This window comes from Metopolophium dirhodum, chromosome 1 (assembly GCF_019925205.1).
Source record: "Metopolophium dirhodum isolate CAU chromosome 1, ASM1992520v1, whole genome shotgun sequence".
Classification (NCBI taxonomy): domain Eukaryota; kingdom Metazoa; phylum Arthropoda; class Insecta; order Hemiptera; family Aphididae; genus Metopolophium; species Metopolophium dirhodum.
This window is the reverse complement of record NC_083560.1, coordinates 1,805,167-1,824,627: the sequence shown is the minus strand read 5'-3', so window position 1 is coordinate 1,824,627 and position 19,461 is coordinate 1,805,167. Positions and strand designations below refer to the sequence as shown.

The 19,461-nt window shown below is 29.2% G+C and overlaps 1 protein-coding gene, 1 long non-coding RNA gene and 1 pseudogene across 7 annotated transcripts; 2 read left to right on the top strand and 1 right to left on the bottom strand.

Moving 5' to 3' along the window:
• Positions 1-476: 476 nt before the first annotated feature.
• Positions 477-18,782, bottom strand: LOC132937209 (uncharacterized). Of its 6 annotated transcripts, none has more exons than XR_009663634.1 (5): positions 17,894-18,782; positions 3,186-3,338; positions 1,483-1,818; positions 1,065-1,416; positions 477-953 (listed from the first exon to the last, which is right to left on the bottom strand). XR_009663634.1 is itself a non-coding variant. In XM_061004032.1 (5 exons), exons 3-5 carry the CDS (start codon positions 3,212-3,214, stop codon positions 1,323-1,325), a joined length of 459 nt encoding a protein of 152 aa, XP_060860015.1. In that variant the 5' UTR covers positions 3,215-3,338; positions 10,417-10,518; positions 10,588-10,683; the 3' UTR covers positions 477-1,322. The 6 variants fall into 6 exon arrangements, 3 of the variants coding, with proteins under 3 accessions (XP_060860015.1, XP_060860013.1, XP_060860014.1); XR_009663633.1 differs by having other exon boundaries at positions 477-1,132; positions 1,207-1,416; XR_009663635.1 differs by having other exon boundaries at positions 477-1,101; positions 1,207-1,416.
• On the top strand, positions 7,752-8,544 carry LOC132933845 (uncharacterized; annotated as a pseudogene).
• LOC132937210 (uncharacterized) lies at positions 10,679-16,167 on the top strand. Its single transcript, XR_009663636.1, has 8 exons — positions 10,679-11,310; positions 11,915-12,185; positions 12,254-12,363; positions 12,444-12,606; positions 12,691-12,838; positions 13,134-13,394; positions 14,300-14,463; positions 14,524-16,167. It is a non-coding gene; the product is annotated as an uncharacterized LOC132937210 (long non-coding RNA).
• Positions 18,783-19,461: the final 679 nt, after the last annotated feature.

The window sequence follows — 19,461 nt, the reverse complement described above, 5'->3', positions numbered from 1 at the left end:
AACACACGGAGATCATAAGGTTCTTTGACTGTATCCTACTATACCAAGTAGGATAATCTAAAAAATTAGTACAAAATTAATGTTTCTCAAATCTTCAATAACTAGTGATTTTGTACGAAAACCAAGACTAAGTAAAGTTGTTGGTCATTGAAGACTACCGAGCTTCGTCAGTTCTTACTTTATAACGGACCACTTGCTTTGAAAAATTTACTTAATGTTAAAGTGTATAATCATTTAATGGTTTTGAATGCATTGAATATTATATTGCGTCCAAATATTGATGTTAAATTATTTAATTATTTTGATAATTTCTTAAAGAATTTTGATAAAAACTTATAATCGCTTTGGTCCTCTTGATGCTTGTTGTTGTAGATTTGATACTTTAATTTAAGAGGACGCTACCCATGCATTTGTTGTCCCTGTCTTACACATGTACAATATATCAAATTTTCATTCACTAGTTAGTGTGCTGTTAGTTTTGATATTAAGAGTGAATTGACCTGTTATCAAACTTTTAAGTTAGGTTAGTGTCCTCTTAAATCTTTGTCTCATTAAAATTAAATTAGTAGAAATTATAATAATTTCATGAGAATAATAAATAAAATATAATTAACTTGTTGATTTATTCAATTTATTATTACGTATACATATTTAAAGTAATCTCCCTCTACATTTTCGAGACTGACAATTGCATATTATTTTTGTGGAACCCGTCTGTTCTGTTCCCACCAGTATGTTTTTGTGTGCAAATAACGATACCCATGGGAACTGTAAGTCATGCATATCAACGAATACATTTTGGACAAATATATTTGGAGAACACGAATGATTGAAATAACGTCCAATATTGCCTCTAATTTTGGCATCCATAATATATACACACTCGTTGTTTCCAAAGTATTCACGCACTGATTTTGAAGGTTTAGACTTTATTTTTTCGTATCGCGTGTACTCTGGAAGATGAAATGGACCAATATAGAAAATCCAAAGCCCAAAACTGCTATTGATACATTGGTATATTGTGATTTATTTTATCCAGATATTAAAATTTTTGCAACAATTACCATTACATCAGCAACAGCAGAAAGATCATTTTCTTCCCTACGGTGGTTGAAAAATAATATGAGATCTTCTATGACAGAAGACAGACAAAATGGGTTAGCAGTACTGAATATTCATAATATTCATATTCTTAATATTCATTACCTAATAACATTGTTGAAGTTGGACTGCTAGTACTGAATGTTGATTGGTCAACATTTGACGGTTTGGATAATTTTCCAAATAACTTTTTATAAAATACCAGGAATTCTCTACTTCATCTATACAACATGTATACTTCTCCAACGTGCAATTAAACGAATACCTTGGTGTTGTCGATATTGAACTTTACTATCATAAAAAAAAATCAAGTATCTAAAAAAAGAATAATTATTAGTATTGAAAACTATTGCTATATTGTCATTATATAATTAACCTTACCGAAAGTTATTAAGCATATTTGGAGGTTCAGCTGCTATACCAGCATAAAATTCATCATCATATTTAGAATTAGGATCATAACATGAACCTTTTATAGTTAACTGCATTGCATATACAGTTTGTCCACTCTCAATAGTAGGATACTGGAAATTCCGAGGGAAATTCCTTTCTAGAGGTATATTAGCTGGTACAACACAAACTGTTCTATCAAACAAGATACTATTGTCCTTATCAGGTTTATCTAGTTTAAACTTTTTGGCTCCTTTTGATGCAAAACTTGTGACATTTGAATTAGATATTTTACGTTTAGGGTCACATTCAAGCATTTCTTTTACACTGGAATAAAAATACATTAATATGTTAATAATAATATAACAAAATAGATGTATCATTAGTTTAAAAATGTATCTTGCAGATGACACCAAAAAACTTTTAGTAATCTGTTATCCATAGGCCATTATTTTTAACTTTGTCTGCATAGTAACTAAACTATTTGTTTTTATACACTTAACCAATTAAACCAATAAGCATTATTACTATACTTATATTTAAAATATCTATCTAATTTCAGACATCTTTTTATTTAATACTAATTGAGTGTTTTCGCTCACTTATCTAAAATCGTTTTATAGTGCTTTTATTACTAGAAAATGAAAATGAATTGTAGAACATGTCAAGATAGGGTTATATAATAATTTGACCAGTTTAATATACTAGTGGGGACAATACTTAATAAGATGAAAGAACTTAGAGATCAAAACTTGAAATTATTTGAAAATTATGAAAAATTTTCAATTGAAAGCAAAAATTGAAGAGTTGGACCAGAAGTCATTTGAAAATGCAGTTTAAATTATTGGACATTACCTATAATGTGGAATGAAGATTGCTAGTATATAGCTAAAGGAATAACTGAAAAATTTAAAATAGAATGTGATGTATTGAAAGCATATAGATTATAAGATAACAACTGAACATAAAACCGATATGAAAATAATTGCTTGGCTGTCAGATAATAATGGTAGAAAACGGTTGGTCACAGAAGCGAAAAGATAAATGGGCAGCTAATCAGTATCTAGACAACTGGCCAACACCGAAAATGTATATTAATAATCATCTGACAAAATTGATATATTAGTAAGGAAAGATGAAAATACCAAAGTTATGAGGATCTACAACGAAAATGATTTGAATAAAATAATATAGGTAGGTCTCTACTCTCTATCTGTTTTAATTATGTACCTACATGTAAAAATTATATAATGAATGGTACTATAAATGAGTTAGATAACCTGTATATTAGAACTAATATTTCTATTTGATATTATATTATATCGACTTACAATCATATTATTATATTTAAGCATATTGGGCATTAAACTAACAAGAGCTGATCTATAGGAAACTATTCCGATATAATTGAGAATCGCCGTTTGAAATACAAACAAAAGTAACGAATGTTTTCCAAAAAATATATTTATATATATATTTTTTTACTTGTTCACGGATGCGCGAAAACAGGTTGGTGGTAACATATTCTAAATTCTGATTCGGGCATAACGCATTCAAATTTCAAGCAAGTGTAAAATATAAACATTTAACAATTGACAGTTGAGGTTTGCGATCGGAATATAATTTATCCATCGTATATCACAAATGCTATTCGTGATTTATTATTCTATTTTTTAATATTAAAATTTACTGACCTTGAAGACATGTTATCGAAGATTTGCATAATGACACTGACCAGCGTCAGGATATACAAATCAACCACTCAGCGGGATCCGTGAAAAATGAAATATGTGTCCTCTGAAACAACGGTGGCTGCTTCGGCGGTACAGTGATTAAACAAGTAGCAACTAAAACATAAATGGAAGAAACTAAATTGAGGTTATCGGTGGTACCTAATACCTATATCTATAACGTCAGTGTGTTGCAGACGAGTAAAAAACAGTTGTATGCGTGCCACCAAATACTAAAATGTAATCCATTTTAAAATTTAAATTAAATTAAATATAACCACTTCACTCTGGCACAGTTTATTTTCTAAATTCATTAATGTTATGTAATTTTATTTAAAGTTTTTATTGAATTTAACCACCTGATGAATATTTTTACCTAACCTTATCCGCTTATCCATTCCCACTACTCTCATAGGGGCGGCGGCGGCAGCGACGATGTACTACAACGACGCACGGACGATATTCTTACTCTATGGTGACAACTCACAATTGCAAAAACAAACCATTTAGTGACTTGCATTCGATTGTTCGCGACGTGTTTATACTTTTATTATTATTTCCTTCTATATTACTATTTTAGGAGGCCAGCGGTTATTAAAGATTATTATTATTATTATTATTATTATTATAGAATACCAGATAATTAACACATCAACATTAAAAATAGTTGATATCACACCAAATACACTTCGTAATAACTCCGTGTAAAAAAAGCTATGTTAAAAAAAAAAAATTTAGTAATGATTAAATCTTTAAAAGACGTGATACCTATATATGGAAATTAAGTAAAATGCCATTTTATAATGTTACAAATACCTATGATGACAAATAAGATCAATTGTAATGTTAAATACTTAGTCAACATATTGTTGATACATTATTAATAACTGTAAATACTGTAGTGGTTACTTAATTGTATTTATTTAAGTATACTTCTACGTCCTGCCAAATAGTTAAACATAATATGTTGACTAAGTATTTAACATTACAATTTATCGTATTTGTCATCATAGGTATTTGTAATATTATAAAATGGCATTTTACTTAATTTCCATATTATATCACGTCTTTTAAAGATTTAATCATTAGTAATTTTTTTTTTTTTTAACTTAGCTTTTTTTTTACACGGAGTTATAACGAAGTGTTTTTTGGTGTGATTAATGTTACGCGGCGCTCGCTCGCATATTATATATTTATATTTACGCGGCGCGTACTATGTATGATTAGGTTTTATCAAAAAATGACCTAAAAAAAATGCAAATGACATAAAAATGACGAAAAATGTCTTTAAAAAATGATTTAAAAAAATTACAAATATTTGTTTTAAATTTATAAAAATACATTTTTATATAAATATCGTCGCCGAATTCCGACACAAATGCACGCAGACGAGCACTAACCGACGTTTTAATTTTCGGCATTTCGAAAATATTACGAAAAAATAATAAAATGTAGGTACAATATTATTTACTATAACACGAAAACGACGAGACGACTGTAATCGGTCAGATAAAATAGGATACTAAATACTAATCGATTATTAGGAAACACGACAACGACAAAATGTAATCGGCGAGATAAAATCGGATAGGTACTAATCTTAGTCCGTGGTAATTTCCAAGTTTTAAGTTATCGGCATAGACAAGAAACAATCAGAAGTGAACTAGTGTGAAATCAATAAAAATGTCGAAAAATGTCAAAAAATGACTTAAAAGGAAAAAAAGCCAAAAAATGCAAAATAAAATTTAGTTTTTCAGATTCACATGCTAATGAAACACATTTGTGGCCAGGAGAGTATCGTCTAAAAAGTTCCAAAAAAAATGCAAAATGCCTCAACTTCCGAGCCCTAATGATTACGTATACACTATGATATTACTTAAATAGGTGTTTATATAGGTAATTTAATAGGTATATAGTCACGGCTCGCTACAAAATTATAAATACGTCACCTAGCTAATTAGAAATGTCATTTAGATTTTATATTATTAATTATTTTACTTTTTTTTTAAATAATTACAAAAATATTAACATTATGTATTTTCTCAAATTCTAAAATATTATTAAACATTGATTTGTATTTTAATAAAGATTGTACTGTATGTCATCTACCAGTACGATATTATTATATTCAACGATTAAAATTAATATTTTATTCGAATTTTTTGCACGTGAATAGTTGCAAATTATCATATAACAATTTTTATTTAATGATATCCAGAATCGTGTGCTGATCACAATCGTCCTGTTCACGCTTCGCAACACGGTGAAAGCTGGTTTCGAACACACGCCAGCCGAATTGGTTTACGGTGCGACACTTCGACTTTCAGGCGAATTTTTTCACCCCGCCTTCGCAGAATCTCAACCACCCGAGCACGTAGCGACGCTCCGGGATTTCATGGCGCAGCTGCGATTCACGCGCGGTACTATACTAGTATTAAATACTACACTCTACAGCAACCGACCCACTACGTTCGTCCCGAGCGATCTGAACCAGTCAGTCATGTTTTCATTCGAGTCGACGCCGTCAAGCCGCCGCTCCACGAAATTATGATGATAGACCATGGTGTATTATATTCCGTTACAATAGTTACCGACGCTCACGCGTCGTACCCGAAATACTTTGTCAAATTATTTAAATTCGTGTATTCCGTCTGACGAGAAGTCAGTAGCGACTAGCGTATTTGTGTAAGTGTAGTCGTACTAGGTCAACCTCCGACGCCCCGGGACTTCTACACATGAGATATATAATATCGAGTAATATATTATGTATCTAATACATGATACACCACAGCCCCAATATTCCCTTTCCGTGGTTGGCTACACCGCCCGGTACATCGGCATCCGAACATGCCGAGCGGTAGCAGCTACTGTTAACTTCTTACCGCGACTACCGACAGTAACGGGCCTCTCTCAAATTTAATAATAAATTATGTGTTTTTTGATCCGAAGAATTGATGGAAAGAATTATAATTGTTATTAGTTTTCAATAATTATTATATTATCGCGCACGAAGACTGAGCCGCCGACTTGCGTTCTGTGATTGGCTGACAGTCAGAAGGAAGGAAACCGTCCTTTATCGAAAGCGACGGTGTCGCCGCCGTGCATACAGAGAATCACGAAAACATCGCGTTTTTGCGTGATCCTTAAACAATAACAAAATGTACAAACAATAAGATAATAATTCGCAAAGGAATATTATTACACGTAAATAAAACATATTATCATATTAAACATATTTATCTATTCTGTGATATTATGCGTGATAATCGCAAGAGCAAACGTATACGCGCGAGTGGAATCAAACAAAATTGTGATAGTGTGATAATACAACTCACTACGTATACAGCTGCTGCAGTTCTCGGCGATGCGCGAAGAATAGTTTTGGTTGGCCGAGTGGTATATTCTTAAAGTGACCGAAGTATATGATCACAATAATTATACATTTATACGGATTAACAACCGGTGGTTAGATTGTAATTCAGTAATTGTAAAAGGTAATTAATAATTATAAATACATTTGCTACTTGTAAAAATGATAAAATAATTTGAATATGAATACCATTTATCATAGAAATTAACACATTTTAACAATTTAACAATATACTTAATAGAGTAAAGCACAATCTATGTTTTAACATGTTTTTTTTATTCATAAATGGTTAATTTATTTTAATTCAATAAATAGTGTACCTATACTTATATTATCTCTAATTTAAAATCTAACTTATTGGTAGATTGTCTAGATTACCTAGGTAAATTCATACTTAAATCTTTGGAAGTTTAACCAAAAATCAAAATAGTGGAAATGTTAAATTATAAGTTCTAACATATCATATTATCACGTATAATGAATAAAAAAAATATCTCTTATTGGTAAAGAGACTTAAAATTATTGTATTATCTATGTAGTAATACTTATTAGTTATTAATTATTAATTATTTAGGTAATAATATTTTCATTTTAAATTTATCGGATATTTTTTTTATGCTGTTATAATAATAATATTGTTACTAATTGTTATAGGTAATATCTGTTTCTTTAATATGTTAAAACAGTAAATATGTTTTCCAAAATTGGAGGTTCGAGTTATAAAAATACTGTAAGAAAAATTTTAAGAAAACTTCTTGAATATATAATTTAATATTATATAAAAAGTAACATCATATTGAACATAAATATCAACATAGTTGTTATTCGCAAATTGTGAATCATGCCATAAATGTTACAATAACAAGGTCAATAAGTAATTTGTTTATAAGGCCACCTTTTACCATACTGTAGGCACTACATTATAATATTACTTATGTGTACGTCATGTCTATATGTTATTCAGAAACAAATAAAATAAAAGTGAGTGTAGAAGTTTTTTGTACGAATGAAATAACTGATAATGACCAGTAAACTATAGATACATTTAACCCCTGGTAAAAATATTAGTCTCAGTTAATATAGTTCTTATTTGGTAAGTTACATAGTTTTTTAATAACGTCTATCTTTGCTAATGTTGTACAGATGATAGTGAGGATGATATGTTTGAGCCAGCATACCACTCAACGGAAAAAAGCAATAAAACAAATCATATTGGTCACAATTAGTTTTAGTTAATACAATTATTATTTGATAAGTTACATAGTTTTTTTTTTTAATTTCTATATTTGCTTAGGTTGTACAGATAATAGTGACAAAAATATGGTTGAGCTGAATATTTCAGCAAGAGAAGTATCTCAAGATGGAAGACGAAATTACTTCTAATGATGGAGGTAAATTAATTTTTATAGTAAATCTGGTTATTGTAAAATAAAATGTAATAACTTAAAATTAATAATTTTAGTAAACTTATGAACCATTGGCATTGCAAACATCATGTAAAAACAGTTCAAAGCAACACTATACACTCATTGTTTACTTGAACAATTACTACAATCCAATAATCAAACTGTCCAACCAGCTAGTTTAAGTATTCAAGAAAAATTTCGAAGCAAGTTCCACAATTTGCCACTTAATTCCTTAGAAGATGTTGTTGAAATGGAAAATAAGTTGAACGATCCAGCATCACAGCATTTAATGGTAATTTTTTATTCATGATTATTAACTCAAACTTAATTTATAAATAATTGCTTTTATCATTTTAGAAAAATCACTTAAGACAATGTGGGTGCCAAAATAGTATATAAGAAACTGTCACTACTATATTAAGAATGGTAATGACTAATGAGTGATACATGCGCTCAATATTATAACTTTGATGGAAAGAACAATGCAAAGAATCCATTTAAAGAATTAACTCTTAATTCTATCATAATAGGTATAATCACTGAGTGATAATAATATATACATACAATTATACTAAAAAAAAATTATTTTTTATATATTATTCTTTTTCGTTTTGTTAACTATTAGATGTTGTTATAAATGTACACACCGATGCAACAGAGTATGATGTTAAATCATAATGTTAAATGATCTTAAATAACTTCCAAGATTCATAGATCAATGGCTTAAGTAATTCAATATTGGTTACTTTAAATGGTAGTCATAGATTATACTGAAACAAATCAAGGTTAGTGTGTTTGATTGTTCCTACAAATCAATTGATTAAATAAGCCAATTCACTGGTATCACTATAGTAATTTGATTTAGTAAAAAAATAACTACCATCCATCGTCTAAGTGTTCGTCCCTATAAGTACCAACATAAATAACAATAATTTACATTAACCATCTTTCTTATAATAGTGATTATGTTATGTTTTTTATTATATATATTCTTTAGTTTGTGAATATCCTCATAATATAACAATTATTACGACAGCCTATGATGGCTAATAATATTATAATGTTATATTCACGTAGACAGATAACGTAAACAATGATGGTACTACTAATATTAATTTGTAAAATATATATTCGACAGATATTGAATTTCCTTCTTTGCATAACTGTACAGAGCAAGAGTATTGCTCAATACTTATATCATGAAGTAGTGAATAGTACGTAATATGGAAATTCACAAAAAAGGAACTACATACTACAATAAATTAGAAAATTCAAGTTACAATGAGTTCCTCCTAATGATCACTGGTTTATAGTGTAACGGATGATATCTGTTTACTACGACGTATATTAAATAATTAAAATAGGTAGTTAATTGAAAGGCAATGAATAATAATACTGTGGGAGATAGAAAAGCAAACACAACAACAATTTGGCAATTTGCGGGTTTGGATCAAAAAGGTTCTATGTGTAAATTTGAAGTCTTTCAGAAAAGCCAATTTAATATGTTTAAATATTTTTCAGATTTGGACGTATAAGTTATCAAAACCTTTTAAATTAATTCAGAATTTGTATTATTTCGAAAGTTAATTGAGAAGAAATTTGGTAATCAAAAAATAATAAAATATTTACATAGAACCTTTTGGATCCAAACCCACGAATTGTCAAATACAGATATACGATCATGATAGGGGAGGAGGTCAGCCGAGTGATCATGAAATACGGGAGTAGTATTTAAAGCGCAGTACATATTTATTTAACTTTTAATATAAAAATTCACATCATACATGCAAAACACGAATCGCATATATGGTGGCAGGATATGGAAACATATATCATACATATATATGTATATATATATATATATATATACATAAACTAGAAACAAGGATATAGTATCTAATGAATGTTAGTGTTTCGAGGAAACGACGATATGACTTTTTGCACAACTAAGCATGCAGGATATAGATAATGACTTTACGCAATAAGGATAAGTCGATGGACAACGGGGAAGGTAAGAGAGCATGGGGCCTTATAAAAGCAGACCTAAAACGGCTTGTATTCAGACGTGTCACCCATTGGCATCACAAGCATCTTCATGTCACACCGACTAATAATTGTATTATTTTGACTTGGAATAATTTCATTGAAGTACATCTTAATAAACATCTTAACAATTCAACGAGTTATATTTTATTCAATCCAAAAGAAGAAAATCTTCATCACAACAGTCTTGCTACCCGGTAAACCACACATTCGACCCGAACGTCAGTTTACCATAATAGAATCAACAATTTATTGGAATCAAAAATGAAAATCCTAAACCAAATATTTTATTGAAAACAAAGATGCTTTATGGATTCAACTGGTTAATAGAATCATAATGGCCTGAACCAATATGATCACATAAATCTGTACTCACTGTATTAAAAATATTGTACTCGGAAGGTGCACCTATAATTTCAACTAGTTGACTTCCAGCACCACTCCTGGCAACTGCGTCAACAGCAATTATCTTTAAAAACTAAAAAATATATAAAGCGTCAACACTATATAGTAGAAATTTACGTTGTGCATAAAAGTTTCCACACACACACAATCCGTTGGCCCAAGGGTTTTTATTAAATCATGTAAGTTAACTCAAATATGAACGCACTTTTATAATTGTGATGAAAAACATACAAAATAGGGTTCGCGGGCGAAGACATGATAAGGTTTATTATCAATATTTTTATCATATTTAGTTCTGTGATATTATCATACCTACATTGAGATAGATAATATATTATTATGTATCTAAAAACTTGCCGCGTCTACCGACGGTAACGGACCACTCTTAAATTTAATAGTAAATTACGTGTTCTTTGATCCGAAGAATTGATGGAAAAAGTTATAATTTTTATAAGTTTTCTATAAAAAAAAACTGCATTCACGTTAAGAATATACGTGCGCGAAGTCTGAGCCGCCGACTTGCGTTTTGTGATTGGTTGACAGTCATCGGAAACCGTCGTTTATCGAAGAATCACGAAAACATCGGGTTTTTGCGCGATTCTTAAACAGTAAGAAAATGTACAAACAAAAAAGATAATAATTCGCAAGGGAATATAATTACGTGTAATTAAAACATAATACAAATAATATATAAATTATTATGTGTGATAATCGTTAGAGTAAACGTTTACGCGCGAGTGGAATCAAACAATTGATAGCGTAATAATCGAGGTAATAATACAACTCACTAGTACACTATACAGCCGCTGCAGTTCCATGACGGCAATGCACGAACAGGAAGGGTTTGGTCGGCCGAGTGGTATAAGTAAGTAAACGGAGTATATTAAGATCAGAATATTTATACGGATTCACGAACGGTGGCTTGATAGAGTTAAACTGGTGAAAATTCGACGATGTGTCGCTTCCTGTGGTCGGTTGCGAGTAACACGTTTTAAAAATTAAATTACAACACTTATTTTTTCCTCCGAATTAATATTTATTTAAAGTAAACTATTGTAGACATTCTATGAACTGAAAAAAATCTGATAAAAAAAAATATTGTTCTAGTAGTCATCGAGAAATTTAAAATGGCAGTGTGATATCGTTGGGCTTGATACCATATTATAATCGATCATCTATACATGTACAATTTGCCCACTTGTTAAATGAATTAGCTAATATAGAATATCACCTTTTTTTCTTTATATTCTGTTTATGTAAATTTTGTGCCAACGACAATAATAACACCATAGTTTTTGTACAAAAATTTATAATTTTTTCCATAATATTAGGTACAGAACTATACGAGGTTTAACATGTTTTGGGCAAGTAGCAGGACATAGTACAAAGACTTTACCACAATACAAATTGATTAAAATAACTCGTTATACATATTATTTGGTTATAATGAAAATTTTTATACATTTTAGTTACCGGGAAAAAAAAAATTCAGGTTTTACAATATTGTTACTAGTTCATTAAATGTAAAAACTAACAAAGTTACATAAAATCGGGCGAGACAACAACACATGTTGGAAACCATATTCAAACATCTTAAGCCTTACAATGATAGAAGCATGTGTGATTATATTGATATTTTGGAAGATTTTCCACGTGATAGCTTGGATACTAGATTGAATGAAGTTAATATGTGAGCAGGAAAGGGCTTTAAGATTTATAAATCGCTTTTAAAGAAAGTTGGTAAATATTTTAAAACTTTACTTTATAATTCTAAATTTGATTATTTTTATTGGCAGTTTTGTTTGCAGATAAAGCTGAAGACAATTTCATGGTCCAAGCGTTTGTCATTAAAGATATAATAGATATACTTTTATTTAGGATGCAAAATGTATTTGACTGACCGCCAACTAGCAAACAAGTAACTCATGTTATAATAATTATACTATTAAATTAATATACAATTTGTTTAATTTAATATTATTTATATTAATTGTTAAGTTATAAAAGGAGGTCACAGACTCATAGCCATAAAGTTTACCTACAATTTTAGAAACTGACAAATTATAAACCATTAACCAATGCCAAAGAATATGTTTCAATTAATGTATGTGAAAAAAATATTTTTAGCTTTATGTAAATTCATCTCCAGATGATAAAACAGGTTACTTTATTAATTAATGAAATACAATATTTTTACAAAAAATTTAAGTTGATTTAATAATATATATTTTTTATATTCAAATAGGTAGGTAGGTAATAAAAATCATAATTCTATACTTGAGAATTTACTGGCCAACGATAATTGGATAAATAATGTTTCAGTAATTAATATATTTACCTATGAATAATTATGATATTAACGAAGATAAAATTCTGCTAAATTCAATAAAATGGTACGTACATAATACATTTTTACAAAAAAAAGAAATGTATTATAACCAAGATATAACTGTTAGGCATAATTTTTTTTTTTAAATTATCTGTAGCTATACTTGCAATCACTGATAGAGTAGGGATTAATAACTTAAAATTGATTCAAGTAAATCCAGCAGGTATTCTAATGATTTTAATGAAATACTTACTGTTTATTTTATTTTATTTTATAAATACATTTATTTAAATAGGTTCCTATAATATGTATGTTTCATAGATTTTAATAGATTTTAAAATGTTATTGTTTCTTAACAGATATAATATTACAGGTTATACGACAATATAAGACATAATTTAATTTAAAATTTGTGTTCAATAATTTTGAAAGTGTAAATATATGATGAAGATTGTAACTATGATGTGCAAAAAAAACAAAAACTTTCAATTCAACCGAACATAGCATTATGCAATAAACATGAGTTTGAAAATGCTTATAAAATACTTCCAATACCAAATGAAGATGCATTGAATACTTTAAAAGACATTTTATGTAATGATGCCTTATATGAACAAACTGTAAGTAATTGTGAAATGTAATTAATAATTAGAAATTTGCTACTTTTAAAAATGATAAAATAATTTGTTATTTATTATAGAAATCAACAAATTTGAACAATTTAACAATATACTTAATAGAGCAAAGCACAATCTGTGTTTTAACAGGTTTTTTTTTCATAAATTTGTGATTTATTTAAACTCAATAAATAGATACATACCTAAATTTATATCTCTCATTTAAAATCTAACTTATTGGTAGATTGTCTAGATCTAAACATATATGTGTACCTAAGGAAATTCATACTTAAAACTTGAAATGTTAAATTATAAGTTCTAACATACTATATTATCATATGCAATGAATAAATGAAAAATCTTTTAGTGGTAAAGAGACTTACAATTATTGTATTATCTATATAGTAATACTTATTAGTTATACATTTTTTATTACTTAGGTAATGATATATTTATTTTAAATTTATCATATATTTTATTTTTATATACTATAGGTAATATCTATTTCTCTAACATGTTAAAAAAGTAAATATGCTTTCCAAAATTGGGGGTTCCAGTTATAAAGATACTGTGAGAAAAATTTTAAGAAAATGGGTTGAATATATAACTTATAATGGATAAAAAGTAACATCATATTGAACATAAATATCAACATAGTTGTTATTCCTAAATTGTGAATCACGCCATAAATGTTACAATAACAAGATCAATAGGTAATTTGTATATAATGCCGCCTTTTACCTTACTGTAGGTACTACATTATAATATTACTTATGTGTACATCATGTCTACATGTTATTCAGAAACAAATAAAATAAAAGCGAGTGGAGAAGTTTTTTGTAGGATGAAATAACTGATAATGACCACTAAGCTATGGATACATTTAACACTGTTATATGCCATTATAGGTAACCAATATTATATTCTCATGACAAGTTGTAAACCAATTGGATTCGTAGATTCAACAGAACGAGTATGCAGACCCAATAGAAGTTTTACTAAATAAAACAATCACCAAGATGTTGGAATAATAGAATCAGGCAATTTCTATTTGAGTTGAAAATAGAACAAAGTAGGTCATTGAATCCGTGTATTTATTTTAATCACAATAATAATGAAACATTAATTTTAGCTATTTTTGTTGATGATGGTTTGATTGTCAAGCAACAAAATAAAAATAAATATATTATTACAAGGTCTTGAACAATAGTTTGAAATAACACAAGGTAATCTAGATTATTTTCTAGGTATTGAAAGAACTAGATGTTTTGACGGATCATTATGTATACATTAAACAAATTTTACTAATACACTAGTTAGCAAATTAAATTTATTAAATAGAAAGGAATATTTCAGGTTATCTGTTCATGCTAGGGCTGTCATGGCTAGCGCAGAGGCAATCCATAGTAACGTTCAGTTCAACTGAAGCAGAATATATTTCGGCATACGAAACAGTCAAAGTTTTGGTTAGTTTTGGAAATTACATTAATTCTTTATTGTATAGAATATTAATTACGGGGCTGTGTTGAATATTGTATAAAAAGTAACATCATACTGTTCAATGATAACAACATAGTTGTACGAATCACGAAATAAATGTTTCAATTACAAGGCCAATAGATCACTTGTATATATAGCCGTATTTTAGCATACCTACTGTAGGCACTAAATTATGATATTACTTATGTGTACATCATGCATTAGTTATTATGTTACTTATTACTAAAAGCAGTGTAGTCATTTTTGTCTAGATTGATCTACAAATATAGTTCTAAACTCAACTTAACTGTTGACTAATAGCTATACTGACCGGCCATAAGGACAATCAAAATGCATTTAGCGAGGCATTTAGTAAAATAGTAATTATGTTCTCTACTTCTTAATAAGTTATTGGCCAGTTGGCAGGTATTGAAATTATTTATTTTATTTAAGAAATTAATTTTAGAAGCAGTACCTACGTACATTCTTCTTCTTTTAATTTAGTAAATGTTTTTTTATTTATATTAATTTACATTTTTTTTAAACTAAATAATTTATTAACATGAAGCAATGTTAATCTGTACATATACTAGTTATTGTAATTAAGTTTTTTTAATGTATTTTTTTTACTAAAAATTTTCAGAAGCAGTACCTACATTCTTCTTTTAACACCACAAGAATCAAAGATATGGAAATTGTTGCTATTATTTGGCTCACAAAAGCAAGTGAAAAACTAAAAACAACAACACCAGCTGATTCCTAAGTTTAGTAAATGTTTTTTTTATTCATATGAATTTACTTTTTTTTAAACTAAATAATTAATTAACATGAAGCAATGTTAATCTGTACATATACTAGATATTGTAATTAAGTTTTTTTATGTATTTTTTTTACTAAAAATTAAGTTTATAGTGGGTTATAGTTTTTTTTTTAGAAATTATTACCTGTTATACAAATACATTTTAAATCACATAATTGAAATGCGAGGTGTGCAAGTATTTAGTTAAAAAAATATACTTATTTTATATCTGTTATATAAATTAAATAAGTAATATACATTTATATTGTTACTTAACTTATATTTAAAATGTTAATCTGGACTAGTTATTGTCATAACATTCGTTTTTTCAATGTATTTTATTTGTTAAAAATTAAAATTATATATTTTTTTTTATTAATGATTATCTGCATATACCTAAATAAATTTTAAATCACATAATTTAAATGCAAGGTGTGTACATTTTAAGTTAAACGATACCTATATTATATTTAAAACACTGAACTATAGTTAGTCACATTTTTAATAATATTATGACTACAAAATGAAATTGGTTAACTTAATGTTTCAATGTTAATTTATTATGTGATTATTTTCTTTTTAAAATTTGAACTATAATACCTACCTATATAAAAATTTTTTTTTTTTTTATATTTGTTATAATTTGCATTAACTATTTAGGTATTTAATATTTTAATTGATCAAATTCTTATAGAGATGATTTTTTTTTCCATTTTGAAACCCATGTATAAGATTAACATATTATTATAGTATAAGTATTGATTTATATGTATTATAAATGATTAACAAAAAGTTTCAATCTTAATAAAATATGTTAGGCATTTTTTTTTTTATAATTTTAAGCTTATATATTATAAAAGGCGAAATAATAGGTATATGAAATTTTTTTTATTGATATTTGATATGGGTATGTACCTATCAATTGGTAATTTAATAAAGTTAGGTAATGTTATTTTATTTTCAAGTTCTATAATTTATATTAGGTAGGTACCTATACTATATAAATTATTTATTGATGTATGTATATACACTTATACACCTATATACCTTTGTATACATATGTATTGTTAGATAAATTGTATTGATCAATGAAAGTTATATACTTTGATGGTCAAGTTATGTATTCCTTAGATATCTAACGAATATCTTGACAGATATTCCATGAAGATTACTATCTTTTCTTGCATATCAAATTAATGTCGTGTGTGGATACCAATACCATATTCCATAAATATTTTCAAAACGTTCCTTAGATATCTAAGGAACTACCTAAAGAATATGCTAATAAAATATATGATCTTATGCAATAAGCATACTACTTCTCAAGCAAGACCTCGAGCAAGACATAGTGATATAATTATTATATTCTATTAATTAATTTAGCCTATTGTTTAATATACATAGAAAATATACCTATCAATTCTCTAAAGTATTCATTAAGTTTGAAAAGAATATAGATAATATTATTATAATTTATATTATTGTGCGAGAAGTATAATATTCATGTGGGTATGTTGTTTACATTTCGATATTTTCGTTTCAGCTTTTATTTTGTTTGTAAAAGAAGCAAATTGTATTTAATGTTTAGTGGCCGAAAAGTGTACAGTCGATGCATACTGCATGTTGCGCTGATACCGCTTCTGTGTTTAAATTTGTGCTTAGCGGAAACGATCAAGATATGCTGTAGGCAGAGGGGTGCTGGGATATGGTTACCTCACTGTTTACCTCTCTCTCTATATATATATATATTAACTGTAATATTATATACAGTTATATAATATTATAATAATACAATAACAAATTAAGGGTACCTATGGTTGGGCGCTGTACTATAATATATAATAAATTACAGAGATCAATGATAGTAAACCGATGAATAGGAGGTAATACAGATGTGATCATGACAAATTAAACCATATATACTACGTTTATATTATGGCGCTAAAACAGTTTAAAACTAAACAGTTTTGAAAGCTAAAACGCTCGCGCTAGTAGTTTAAGAACTTAAAACTGTTTTATTTGCATTAACCGGTTTATCAAATGTACATATACACGTTTAAGCAAATAAAACGGTTTGAACTAGTGCGAGCGTTTTTGCTTTCAAACCGGGATAGTTTTAACGCCATAATTTAAATGTAGTAATAGAGTAACAATATTACTGACGGTTAAGACTTTAAGAGTTACCAAAGACGAGTGACGACAAAAACGATATAACAACACTTACGTATATAGCTTGGGTTGATTCCGGCGCGGAATCACTCTGGTCGCCCTGGACAGGACGTGAAGCTGACCGATTGACTTCCGCAACTTGCAGAGCACACACAAACTCCATGCTGGAAAGTGAACAGCGGGATTGGTAGTGGTTTCGTTAGAGCCGAATGACGATCGCATCGATTCACTTCGGCGGCGGTAACGTCAACATTGACGACCATCACGGGCGAGAAACAAGGCGTATAAACGCAACGCGTCTTATGCTAATCACCAGCGCGACGACTTAACCACACGACTATTTGGCAAAAATACGATAGGTACGCGAGCTTAGTCCGACAGTCGGTTTTAGGGCAGCAAACAAAGGCCAAAGACGAGCGAAGTATTGTCTGGAACACGTCGTCTAGCCGGGATCACACTGCGCATCGCGTTGAATCTTGAAATTCGAGCGGTGTAGCGCGGTACAGGTAAGTTGACTCGACGTCTGATTGGTGCGTCTCTTGCCGACATAATATTGTCGGTCTTTGTATTCCGCACCAAATGAACATTTGTGCGACGCGTCTTATCCACTCTATGTATATGCGTATATCTGTGCGTGTGTACGGCGCGTCGGTTTTAACAATTAATACTATTGTGGAGGTTGCGGTTTAGTAGGCGTATCGACTACCTCCAACCAAGTCACGTGGGGCGTGACGAGAAAATGAAATAATTGAACAACGCGGCTTGTTGATTACAATTTAACGATTATTCAAAATATACAAGAGAGAACGGTGGAAAACAGTACAAGTTATTAGTGGTGCTCGTTGGCTTTATTGGCGGTGCGACAAAAGCGTTGGTCACGAGGTTGTTGTGAATGACGAATGTATATTATGAAGAAAAGCGGTGCAGCGCGCATGTGTACTATAACGTAGTCGCGGGACGAGAGAGTCGGTCCGTGCGGCGGTTAAGCCGTAACCGCTGGCGAAGCCGTTCGTCGATTCGGAAGGGGGTGACCAACATCAAGCCACATCGTTAGTGCCATCGTCGGCCGGGAAGAAATCATGTAAATAGTAAATACTATAAATAATTCTCGATAATACGAGAAAGCCAATGATAATGTGGCGAAAACTAATGCCTTAATTTTCACTATTGGTGGCCTACCTTTGCCCCTTATTATTATTATTATTTTTGTTCATTGATAGACGGATATCTACTAATAATTCGGTGGAAGACAAGCGCCAAAATCCTAGGTACCTGTGTGTCACGGTTAATAGATATTAATCGACAAATGTATAATCTGATTACGATAGATTGTCACATAGACAGTCGTGTGTGAGCAGTTTTGTGTTATATCTAGGGCTTGGAAGTTGATGACCTTAAAAACATCAAAAGATTTTTTTAAATATTTTACTCTATTTTACTATACAATTCTATATACATTTATCAAAGCTTACAAATTGCTCAATATATGACATAAAAATTACAAATAATGTCTTTAAAAATGAAATAAAAAATATTTGTCCTATAAATTTATCAAACCGTACAAATTACTCAAAAATCATTGCATTGTATAATTAGAGCGTTTTTGATGTTATCAAAAGTAAA

What these genes read in the sequence shown, in the direction of transcription:
- LOC132937209 (XM_061004030.1), bottom strand. Translation starts at nt 3,214, where the DNA reads ATGCAAATCTTCGATAACATGTCTTCAAG. An exon ending in TTCGATAACATGTCTTCAAG is followed by an intron (nt 1,819 to 3,185) that starts GTCAGTAAATTT and finishes TTTTTATTCCAG; the next exon opens with TGTAAAAGAAATGCTTGAAT. An exon ending in AATATGCTTAATAACTTTCG is followed by an intron (nt 1,417 to 1,482) that starts GTAAGGTTAATT and finishes TTCTTTTTTTAG; the next exon opens with ATACTTGATTTTTTTTTATG.